Source organism: Procambarus clarkii, chromosome 16, assembly GCF_040958095.1.
Source record: "Procambarus clarkii isolate CNS0578487 chromosome 16, FALCON_Pclarkii_2.0, whole genome shotgun sequence".
NCBI classification, from domain to species: domain Eukaryota; kingdom Metazoa; phylum Arthropoda; class Malacostraca; order Decapoda; family Cambaridae; genus Procambarus; species Procambarus clarkii.
Window position 1 is genome coordinate 29,781,044 of NC_091165.1, and position 13,276 is coordinate 29,794,319.

The 13,276-nt window shown below is 39.3% G+C and overlaps 1 protein-coding gene across 1 annotated transcript in view; it reads left to right on the forward strand.

Annotated features, from left to right (window-relative positions):
* Nucleotides 1–11,992, forward strand: part of LOC123759897 (lachesin) — a 174,979-nt gene extending 162,987 nt beyond the window's left edge. The window contains 4 exon segments of the mRNA XM_069325415.1: nucleotides 780–889; nucleotides 3,277–3,447; nucleotides 8,917–9,012; nucleotides 10,746–11,992. Coding sequence (XP_069181516.1) covers nucleotides 780–889; nucleotides 3,277–3,447; nucleotides 8,917–9,012; nucleotides 10,746–10,831 — 463 coding nt within the window. The 3' untranslated portion in view covers nucleotides 10,832–11,992.
* Nucleotides 11,993–13,276: the final 1,284 nt, after the last annotated feature.

A 13,276-nucleotide genomic window follows, 5' to 3' on the forward strand; every position in this document is an offset into this window, starting at 1 on the left:
TGTGAAATTTTCCATATCCTCTATTTCCATCGGTGTTGGCGACTTTTATTTAGCCGCCGAATGCATTAGGCAGTGCTGTGGAGGAGGCGGACTCCATGCACAGTTTCAAATGTGGATATGATAGAGCCCAGTAGGCTCAGGAATCTGTACACCAGTTGATTGACGGTTGAGAGGCGGGACCAAAGAGCCAGAGCTCGGCCTCTTACAGGCACAGTTGGGTGGGTACACACACACACACATTAAAAACTATTTATATTGGTCTTTACATAATATTAAATCCCTTATATCTTTCCCAGGAAGCCTCCAGACTTCCTCTCTCGAACCCATTACATATCAACACATGATGAAGAATATCCTTCCCTCTTCCATATCTCCTGGTTCCCCCCTCTCACAAGGGAAGGGGGGGGGGGGAACCAGGAGATATTGCATACGAACCATGACGGTTTTCTTCTCTCCCTGCACCCTCCCTCTCACTACATAGTGAACGTCAGGGAGCTCTTATGGAGAGTCTGACTCGCCTCTCCCCTGGTCAACGTTCACAGTGAATGCAAAATGAGAATAAGGAGGTGATATATGTGTGAGAACATTCATAAGGTAAGTCAAGTAGTCTGCTTGAGATAGCTTTATGGTTGAGTCGGTTGTGCGTGTGCTTGAGGAGTTCAATATGATGCCTGTTCGATCCTATTGAATGATTTCAATATTTTCTTAGCAATGTTGTGTGTGTGTGTGTGTGTGTGGTGGCTCCGAGCACATCACTCCCACATGTTGTCTCTTTGCAGGCACAACATGACACTGAAGATGAGGAACTTAGTGCCCTCAGATTTTGGGATCTACACCTGTATCGTGAAGAACTTCCTGGGGGAGGCTCAGGCTACCACTATTCTGAGAGGTGAGTCTTGTCTGTGTTCTCCTGTGCTTGGAGACTGATCTGAGGGAGAGATCTATGTTGTCTAGGACACTTGGAGACCATATTAGGAGAGGGGAATAAACGGAGAGGTTAGTGGTGTTGACTGAGTCCTGCACTTACACTTTTCGGGGGTAGTTGAAAAATTAACTCTCCAAAGTTCACTTTTCATTTATGGTCTGACGACTAGAAGCGTTTCGCAAGAACACTTCTAACATTTTCAAAGACAATTTTTGTTGTTTACTTCTATTTTTCACATCTTGTGGGCCCTAGTCTAAGAGGTGAGTGCTGTCTGTAAAGACACTACGGGCTCACCATAGCCCGTGCTACTTGGTGCGTTTTGTTCCAGGTAGCGAATCTTTAACAACAACATGCTGTCTGTATTCTCCAGTACACCAATACTTCTCAATGACTGTGTTCCTCATCATTCTGTGTACTGTGTGAAATTTTCCATGGTCTCTGTTTCCAGCGGTGTTGGAGACTTATTTACACCATCTTCCAATATTAATTGTCATAAAATTAATATTTTTAATGTATTTGAATATTACATTGCACTCTATTTATATTGTTGTTGTCAACATTATTAACATTGACTCAGCATGCAATATATATTTTCCAGGACATGTCAAATATATATATATATATATATATATATATATATATATATATATATATATATATATATATATATATATATATATATATATATATATATATATAAACAAGCCTGAATGGTCCCCAGGACTATATGCGACTGAAAACTCACACCCCAGAAGTGACTCGAACCCATACTCCCAGGAGCAACGGAACTGGTAACTACAGGACAATATATGTCCGGTCGTGATGGTCAAGCGGATTAAGGCGTCCTGTAGTTACCAGTTGCTTTGCTCCTGGGAGTATGGGTTCGAGTCACTTCTGGGGTGTGAGTTTTCAGTCATATATATATATATATGTTTTAACGAATTCAATGGTCGATGTTAAGTATTATTTCCTTCTCCATAGCCGAGTCAGGTCATGCAGATGGCGAGTCCCTAGGGATGTTAATTAAGACACTTAATGGTAATTACTGTTAACTAGCGAGGCATAAAGATTATCTTCACAGTCTGACTGCCACTGCATGTGTCATTCTCTGAAATTGTGGAGGTGGTATTGGGAAATATATTGACTGGGGACCACTTACAAGGAATTATCCAATCAGCTTAGTATTAGTGGGAATTGTAAATATTTAGGTAATGATAAATGACAGCAGACATTACAAATTCTGCAGAATTTCCGACCTGGCAGCAGAGCCAGTTTTCAATTGAATTCGGGTTGAGTTGAGTAGTTGACAGTTGCATGGCAAGATTCCTTCAACAAGAAGGAAGTCTTGTGGATGTCTGCAAAACTAGATTCCTTCACTAGATCACATAAAAATGCCGTCAACACAATCTAAGAAGGTATAAGTGTATTGTGAAGATTAAATTAAGTGTTACACGCGATAAAATCTCATGCCATAGACTGAATACAACACAGTAGCAAAGTGCCAACATAAACAGTTTTCTTGATCAGTTGGAAGGATCTCTCTCTCTCTCTGTGAGAGAATCGACTTATATGTAACATTGAAGGACTTGCGGACGTAGGCACACCGTTTGTTTATGTCGGCTAACCTGACCATAACGGCTACCTCCACACAACGGGCACCTTTACGCAAGGGCTATCAGAGCATAATCAGCCATCGCCATAATCACCGAACGACTGCTTGACTATAACGGCTACTTTATACCGTTTCTAAAGAAACCATTCCCATAGACCTTTGTTTGGTGTCGTGAATTTTGCCTAACAACCTATGGAGAGTTATTAAGGCTGTGCCAGAAGCCTTAATAACCAATTAACAGGTATATATATATATACCCATCCTGAATATAGTTCAGTACACTCAGAGAATATACACTGATAAAGAGAATGCACCATAAGGTTTATATGTATATATATACTCCATTTTCTGAGTATTTATGTACCCAAAGCACATATTGTTTCAGTAGTGTCCTCTGAGTTAGTATGCATGAAATAAAAATGAGGAGACAGACACATATTTGAACTAAGTACTCAATTACATATCATAATTTAAACTCAATAATACGTTAATATTGTTTATGAGGTGTAATAGGAAATTATATAATTAAAAAATATAATAAAATAATAATTATTAATATACTTTGGGATCCTATAATCTATTCTAATAGAACCCCCAATGTATATCACATATTGGTATGATATCACCATTCTTCTTCTTCTGAAATATCTTACATTAGTATGATATCATACCTTGGTAAGATATTTCATCTTCTTTGGTGATAAATAATTAGACTAGGGATGCTCTCTCTTTGTTGTAGAGGTAGCGACGACTCTGCCCCCAACAACCACCACTACCACCACCACTACCACCACTACCACCACTACCACAGTCCCGCCGCCGCCACCATTGGTGTACGGGGACTACGATGACAACGCCAAGAACTTGACGGCGCCACTGTTAGTCAACACATCTCCAGATATCTCCAAGGGTGAGTCCAAATTTCTCTAGACGGGAGCGACTGAATTGGACTTTTTAATATATATACAAAAAAAAAAAGTCCCCAAGAATACAAAATCCGCTACACCTGACACCATTTACACTTATGGGTTAAATTGGACCAGATATGAAGGGTGTGGGTCACAGACTAAACACAGCCACAGGCTAAAGACAGTCACAGACTAATCCACCTCAAACTCCTGTTAACTAGGATTTTCCCTCAGCTTCCCATATAACAATCTTGATTAAGCTTTCCTGATAAGGACACTGTCTCTGTGCCACACATCAGCAAGACCAGCATATTAAACCAGCCTGAGTGCCAGGGGAAAATCAACAGGGAATACATATGCTTGTGTGAGTTGGTGTTGCAGTATTTTGGCGATTACAACAGGGATTTGAGTGAGTCAAAGTGAGGGTTTTATAGTGACTTTAAGTGAGAGGTTTGAGTAGGTAGGGGAGTGTTTAGATGGGTGTGTGTGTGATGGTATGAGTGAGTGACTGAGTGAGTCTTTGAGTGATTGCAGGAGAGAGTGTTGGTGAGGGATTAAATGAGTGTAGGGAAGTGTTTGAGTGAGCGTATGAAAGGGTTCAGTGATTATAACGGAGGGTTTCGAGGGCCTGTTGGCGAGGGGGTTCATATCGACTCAAATTCCTCAATATATATATATATATATATATATATATATATATATATATATATATATATATATATATATATATATATATATATATATATATATATATATATATATATATATAACCTACGCTTGAAACAATCCACTGATCCCACGTCAATTACGTTACCCTGTAAACTGTTCCATAAATCAACCCTCCTGTTTCCATACCACTATATACTGAGGTCTACCCCTGAGTGTAAACCTTTCAAATTTATATCAATTGCTCAATTTTCAAATGTTGTTTCAATCTTTGTTCGCATATTAGTAGGTAAAACATTTGGAAATGCTCAAATATACATTTCCTTAAGTGGCTCACGATATGCTACACCTGAGATGTGTATACAGCGAGATGTATACCCCCATTTCTTGGTGTGTATTTACACTGAGAGTTTAAATTTAGTTTTGGGCAATGTTCAGGTGTAGAGTATACCTCGCTGGTTGGGCAGTATATTGTGGTGGCCATGATATACCCTCCAAAGGTTGATATGTCCTCAGCCCAACACTAAACGCATCATAAACACTAAGCCAATTCTCGCTAATCCAGCAACATCGCCGGTCATCGGCAGTACAACAATTAGCGAAATTGGTTTACAAAATTACTGGACTCGAGTTCGATTCTCTGGCTGGGCGAAGCTCCTGGGTGTAACGCCTCGTTACACTCAGGAGCAAGACAAGCTGTTGTGGCTTGCATCCCGAGATTTGCAACAATGGGTAAACGAAAATTGAAGACTACGTCTTTGGGAGCTTTCGTATCACAGACGAGCACAGACGAACACAGACGAGCACAGACGAGCACAGACTGAAGACGTGTTGAGCCATAGTGTGAGTGTGCCTCAGAATGCGTTTCTGATTCGTGATTTTTAGTCGCCGTAAATCGTGAATTTTAGTCGTTGTAAATCGTGAATTTTAGTCGTTGTAAATCGTGAATTTTAGTCGTTGTAAATCGTGAATTTTAGTCGTTGTAAATCGTGAATTTTAGTCGTTGTAAATCGTGAATTTTAGTCGTTGTAAATCGTGAATTTTAGTCGTTGTAAATCGTGAATTTTAGTCGTTGTAAATCGTGAATTTTAGTCGTTGTAAATCGTGAATTTTAGTCGTTGTAAATCGTGAATTTTAGTCGTTGTAAATCGTGAATTTTAGTCGTTGTAAATCGTGAATTTTAGTCGTTGTAAATCGTGAATTTTAGTCGTTGTAAATCGTGAATTTTAGTCGTTGTAAATCGTGAATTTTAGTCGTTGTAAATCGTGAATTTTAGTCGTTAGGATTCGTGAATTTTAGTCGTTGTAAATCGTGAATTTTATTCGTTGTAAATCGTGAATTTTAGTCGTTGTAAATCGTGAATTTTAGTCGTTGTAAATCGTGAATTTTAGTCGTTGTAAATCGTGAATTTTAGGGAATTTTAGTCGCAGTCGTTTTCCCCTCCTCCTCTCCTTCTCCTCTTCCAACTACCAGCTCTAAAAAACAAAGATAAACAAATGCTCATTTAGGTCAGCGATTGAATAACCCCCGTAGTAATACACCAGTTTTTTTTTTTATTATAATTTTCTACCACAAACGTGGCCACACATTTACAATGCTAATCAGCTTATATACATTTCCTTCTGTCCTCCATGGACAGGGTTAAATGGAGGGGGACAGGGTTAAATTCACCAATGGGGGGATATAGTCATTTAGGGGGGGAATTCTGAAATGTTGAAACCTGCAGTAAGTCTCCATTTATCAATAGTTGACTTGATTTAATATATACTGAAGCGATGGTGAAACTGTTAATACCTACTCTTTAGCTGATCCACGGAAATTGATTTTCACAAAGACTCAGATTCACTGTAAAGTAATTATTTAAAGTAAATAATAATCCAAAAAGACTTTTTGGAACACTCGCAAATGCATAAGTTTAATCTAGCATAATGCACAATTAAATCGTAAAATTCAGTATTTTTCTAAAATATTGAGACTGTGAGATGGGATTGAACTTTCACCCACGAACTCTCGAAGGAATGTATAATTGTTTCATCTCATTTGTCTTGTGAAAACTCCTGTGTTAATGGAAGTCAAGTCCATGGGATTTAAGTCCATGTAAGTCAAGTCCACGGGAATAATTACACGATTTGTGACACTTCCTGATAACCGATAACACTTGCGATTAGCAGGTGTATGGGGGTACTATGGCAGGTGTGTGTGGGGTGCTAGCAAGTGTGTGTGGGTGCTGACTGGTGTGTGTGGGTACTATAGCAGGTGTGTGTTGGGTACTAACAGGTGTTTATGAGTACTAGCAGATGTGACGGAGTACCTGGAGATACAGTGTATTGATAGCTACACTTGTTAGACTACAGGGATGGTAACTCGGTACGGGACACTATAGTCTGTAGAACACATCGTTTATGCCTTGAAAAAATACTAATACCGAGGTATTGCGGTGGTAACACTGTAAATATTACCAAAAATGTAAGGTTGGCACTCCTGTCGAGACACTATAATGTCAATACTGTCCGGATTAAAAACGCTCTGGGAAGCCAACTATTACTGTCCAACCTCCAGACTAAAATCGGATAAATCATTACCTTAAAAACCGACTATTGCAAGTGGCCCAATACCACTTGGCTCCACAGACCAGAAGCCAGAAAGAGATGTTCTGTCAACCCCCCAAAAAATATATCATAAAGCATGTATCTTTCAAAATACTGAATCAGCTGAAAATACTGTAAACCTTAAACAACAAAAAAATACTTTTTTAGCAAAGAATAAAGTGCCTTAATATAGGTTAGGTAGATTGATTGGGTTCTTGGAACCTGTACATCTTTCCTGAAATATGGCAGCTTTGTATACATTTATTAAACAGGTTTGTAAACTCCGAATCACTACGAGGTAGTTTATAACAATAACAACCTTGGGTTATGATGTTCCAAAACTCGTAAACTGTTTGATAAATAGTTTACGTCTTAATTGTTGAAGGATGTAGAGGCTTCGTTAGTTGTTGCAACATAAATGCTTAATGAATCCTGGTCCTGGATTGGGTAAAACAGTTGCATTTTTAACGTAGTGGTAAGTCAGAAGAACAGGCTAATTCAGAGCAGGTACACGCATATCAGTTTCGGCATCTGCATACGTTGGACCAGACTAGCAGAAAGTTCATTAGCATAGTCAGACGAAACAGTTAGTTCCTGAAGTATAATTGGTTTGGGGGATACACACCCACACACACACACATCACCCTAAGTTTAGGGCATCGCACCATTCTAAGTTAGGGCACCAGAGCACCCTAACTGACTCGTGGAGGCCCTCAGGAGTAATTCTGGATTTAGTTTAATGTTTCTGAGTCACAGGTGTTGGTGATAGTGATGGTCTGACCTCAGTGATGGTGATTTTCTGACCTTGATGATGGGTTGACGTCGTCACTTCCGGGGGATGATTGTTGGCGTAGTGTGTGGTGGTGGTGATGGTGAGAGATATTGTGATGTGGGGCTGTGATATGTGGGTGGATGGTGATGTGGTGGGGTAGGGGGGAGGGGATAGTGATGTGTGTGTGGAAAGATAAGACAGGATGATACAACTCAGTGATGCTGATAACATTGTTATTGAGACTACAGTTAGATAGCCCAACACCATCATGATGAAATTGTGGATGTACAATTATGACGTGAAACCACTATTGGCTTGTTACATTAGGGGTGATAACATCATGAGTTTGTTATATTAGGGGTGATAACACAATGGGTTTGTTACATTAAGGGGTGATAACACAATGAGTTTGTTACATTAGGGGTGATAACACCCAATGTGCGCTACATTAAAGGTGATAACACCATGGGTTTGTTATATTAGCTGTGATAACACCATGGATTTGTTACATTAAGGGAGATAACACCATGGGTTTTGTTACATTAAGGGTGATAACCTCATGGATTAATCATAAGATAACATTGACGCATAATAACACTGTATACATGCTAACGCTTTTCTGGGTTAAGACTGAATTTTTTAGACGTTAAGACTTTATGATAAAAAAATAAGGGAATTGTAATATTCCATATAGGTCAATAGTAGGTAAATATCTTTAAATTGTAGATAACACTGAGTAACATGCTGGTGGTGTGAGTAACATGAGTAACCTGATGAGTATCCTATGGATGGGTGACATTTGCGATACCAAGTGCTGTGATGCAAAATATGAGTGATAACACAGGGAATATTAAAACAGAGACTACAAATACAATATACACAGATGGGTATATTATTGTACACAGGCGGTAGTATTGTATAAAGGGGTGAATATCAATGCCAGCAGAGTTTGGTAGATAGTGTGTGTGTGATTATTATGGTCGAGGGTTCGAGGTGGTAATATCAGAAAGTGAACTGTTTTTCATATAGAATCGAAGTACCTTAAGTTCACGTTGCAATAGGTCGTATAGGGATTGATGAAAGGGTTCAACAAGACTATCTCTCCTATATTATTTGAATTAAAGAACAGAAGAAGCAGTTTTAAGGTTCCCCTTGCATCATGCAAGATAGCTCCTATTTACAGGAAATAGTGAAATAGTGAAATACAGCCAAAAGAGTATAATACATAATACAAGTTTCCTACTTTTTTTTAAGCTTAAGCCTATTGTGCACTAACCTGCTCTTTTATCATGAAAAAAGAGTGTAACTTTTCTTCATCCCTTCTCTTGTGCTGCTCTGCTGGTGTCCGGTTACGTCTGCTGCTGAATGGTACTCTCTGCTGTTTTCCTGCACTGTCTGCTGTGTGTGGTGCTCTGCTGTTTATGTGTGTGTGGTGACGCCTCCAGGACCTGACGTCCAGTCCGCTCCCTCCCGGGATCACCATTACGGCAACAGAAAATCTAAAAACATAGCTAGGATTAACCTTTTAGACAATAAAACAAGTAAGACCATCCCACATTCGTATATGGGTGATTCTAGCCTTGGCTTGCTTAGCATGCAGTTCTGTTGTTAAGGGGGCCCGCTTCTTGCTTTTCTGTATTCTGAGTTGCACTTCCTATCAGTCTGAAATAGTCTCGGTTTTCCCTCTTTCTTTCCTCCTAAATATCAAGACGTTGATCCATGTTGTTTAGATAAAAAAAGGAATACTTAATGTAGCTTAGGAACTAGATTAAAGCCTTCGTATGGTACAGGAGGTTGCACGCTAGCATGCTTGAATGATTGCAATATTTGTGTTGCTTAAGGTAGTGGTTAGAGATCGCAGGGATCGCCTGAGGTTCGAAGTGGAAAGCAACGATATCCAGATATCTAACTTACATTGATCGCAACACTCACTCAGTGAGGTTTAGGCAACTCCCCCCCCCCCCATTAGGTTCAGTCAGTAATTACACGGGTGACCGCACGTTCAGCCACGACTTTGATTTGAGGGAACTCATCAAACGTATAAGACTATGTGTCCTGCATAGTGGTATACCAGTATACCCCGTATATCCTGGCTAGTGGTATACCAGTATACCTCGTAGTCTTGGTCAATTTCGCCAGAAGTATGTATCCAAAAAAGTATCTCCGGCACATCTCCAGCAAATTTTGCTGAAGCTCATATCATAGATGTGCATCATACAACCAATTATAATACCTTTATATATTATAAATCTCCATAATCACAGGAAATCTGGCACCACCTTCCACTCCGTCCATAACAAAAACTGAGAGAGTTAGGCTTCTACAGAACTATACAAGAGAAAGGAGAAGAAATACGATAAAAAACATACATAATTATTAGTCACTGAGGAAATTGTACTCAAACGAAACTTTCGTTATGAACAGGGAAAGATTAAGTGTGTGTGTGTGTGTGTGTGTGTGTGTGTGTGTGTGTGTGTGTGTGTGTGTGTGTGTGTGTGTGTGTGTGTGTGTGTGTGTGTGTGTGTGTGTGTGTGTGTGTGTGTGTGTGTGTGTGTGTGTGTGTGTGTGTGTGTGTGTGTGTGTGTGGGTAACTAGAAAATCGGTTGAGTGATGGTCATCTAGAGAGAACACTTGTTATGTGCAATAGTAGTGTGCTAGTGGGATGAGATATAGAGGCGTTGGTATAACATGTAAATTTCAAATAAAATTGTCAGGAGTAGGTATTATGAACAGAAGTAGCGTGAGGTATTGCAAATGTATTTGATTGGCTACTGAAAGGCCCTTGAGCTGATATGCTCGACTTACAAGCACGTATAGGTGAAATCTACTTGTAGGTTATTTCACCAGTGAACAAAAAAAAAAAAAACGTTTTCGTGGATAATTCATTTATGCATCCATGTACACGCACACACGCAATCGTGTGAGTCAACACACACACACAAGCATAATTTCACAAGCACAGCATGTCTGTACACACGCTAACACACATACACACACGCATAGTCGCTTAACAAACACACCTTTACAAGTTCATTGACACACACCCACATATCGGTTAACATACACACAAACACACATTCATACACATTAACATGAAAACCTCTCCGTAATAATAATAATAATATTAACTACTTTACAATAAGATTTCTTTAAAACGACAACGACAAAACACCTCTCACTAGCACTTAATTTCCTTAATTAATTCTTGATTCTTACACGTCTTAAAAAAAAACATTTGATGTTAATCAGCAATAATATCACCTGTTTATTTCAGGTTACGAAACAAGAGCCACATGCGAGGCAGGTGTCATGGCTCTGCTGTTAAGTCAACATCTGTGGCTTCGAGATTTGTTCCTCTAGCTGACCATCTGATCAGCGTCGCCTAGAGACTCCCTCATCGTTCATCCATTCCTTCACCACAGCGGAAAAAAATCCTTCAGAGGCGACAGGACATATGGCCATCAGAATCAGGACATTGAAGTCGTATCACCTCACCTCTCTCACTCCAAAGGAAAGGATACTTATCACAGTGTTATTATCTATAAGACAGTGTAAGTCTAGAGCCTCTACAGAGTCTGGGTTGGTATCCAGAAACCTCATGATATCAGATATGTTATCAAGGCATCGGAACCGCAGTAAAAACCCACACAGATTCCTCTCAAAGTATGTTTATGACAGCAGACCATTTCCAAACGTCGCCTGACGACTCAGATAATCCGTAATCACTGACCTGACAATTAACAACGAAAATCCTGGGTGTTGAGAAAATACAATATATTGGGCAGACTTGTACTCCAGCTACGTATATGACCAGAACACTCTCAGTTACGTGATGTAACAGAGCTGATACAGACAGCAGGAAAAAAACTGTTTATTTGTTGCGTTCGTGGAGGCTGCTCATCGTATGCTCATCTTGAGAATATTTGCTAGTTTATGTACGAATTTGGGTCATTTATGCCAAGCATATGATAACTCTGGTCTGTGTTAATATTGCCGGCCTTCACACCCCTCATCAGACCCAGGATGATTCATTAGTTGGATGATATCTAAATCGTTGTTGTGCATGTGTTGATGAATTCAGGTTTTGATGATGATGGGCAGCATATTCGTCGGTTCGAGACCCATTAACTGGTACTAAAACATTCGTGTGGATGAGTATGACTATTATAACTCGCACTAAATAGTCTTGTTAAATATTGGCAGTTTATTTGAGTCATCTTTAACACCAAAATCATAAAACCTGTGATTAAAATCTATATTTTTTTTATTATTAAAGGGAATTAGGAAAAGTTTGTGAAAAATAAAAGTTTGTATTATGTAAAGGTAAGTAATAATTTCACATTAATTTGTGTTAATTTAAATATGTCTAATATGTTTTCTTCCTTCGTATTGCTTTCACCATGAATCCCTTGGTATAATCTCTGGGTATAATCCCCGGGTATAATCTCCGGGTATAATCCCCGGATATAATCCCCGGGTATATTCCCAGGGGTATAATAATCTTTATCTCTTATTGTCAGACTGTGTCCGTTTTCCCTGTCTGTTCTATATCGTTTGTATAGCCTCTCTCTTCTCTCTCTCTCTCTCTCTCTCTCTCTCTCTCTCTCTCTCTCTCTCTCTCTCTCTCTCTCTCTCTCTCTCTCTCTCTCTCTCTCTTCTCTCTCTCTCTCTCTCTCTCTCTCTCTCTCTCTCTCTCTCTCTCTCTCTCTCTCTCTCTCTCTCTCTCTCTCTCTCTCTCTCTCCTTCTCTCTCTCTCTCTCTCTCTCTCTCTCTCTCTCTCTCTCTCTCTCTCTCTCTCTCTCTCTCTCTCTCTCTCTCTCTCTCTCTCTCTCTCTCTCTCTCTCTCTCTCACCTCTCATTTGCCATTTTCCTGACATTTAATCTCTCTCGCCTTCTGTTTTTTACACAAAAATGTTTCCTATGAACCCTTTGAGTACAATAAATACTAATTTCTTAATTACTTAGCAGAATTAAATTAATATAATTTGTCATTACCAGAACAAAATTAGCCAAATCCTGTGAAAATGGACGAGAAACTAACAGTTATCAATCCAACATTAACTGTGACCCTCCACCCCTTTCCCCATTTAATTTTTTTTGTATAAAAAAGACCATTTTATTGTATAAAGACCATTTTCTTTCAACAGTCTCTACACACGATGTTAATATTGTAATTGTACATATAATTAACAAATTAAAACGCATGCATTGGCATCAGGTATATTCATCGTTATTGTCAGGGAGTAGCGTTTTTTACTGAGTGTGTTTTATATATATATATATATGTATGTAAAAGTTCATAATAAACTAGCACAGTGGGAGACATTACGGAGGAGTACCTACTGGAACATTAGGAAGAAGCAGCTCCTGAAATATTACCGAGAATCTACTTCTGAAGCGAGACTACATAACAAGTGACTCCTGTAACGAAATTAATGAAAAAAAGAAACATCATTGGTCCTTTCAGTGTGTGTGCAAGGCTGTATGTATCCCGACAATACATACCATATGTACCAGATGTGTAGAGAGAGAACTAGAGGATACAGAGACTATTTTGCTATAAATGTTTATATATATATGTAAATATATATATATATAAATATATATTATAATAAAAAATCTTTTTCCAGATGGGAACATTTGGTTTTATTGGCCTAGTCTGCGGCCCTTCAAGGGGCTGAAGCACCAGGAGGGAGTGTTAGCGAGGATGGGACGGAAGTGGGACGGTGGGAGAGGGATGTGGGTCGGGGGAGGGGAAAAGAATGGACGGGTTAAGGGAAAGAAAGTGGTGGGAGAGGAGAGAGG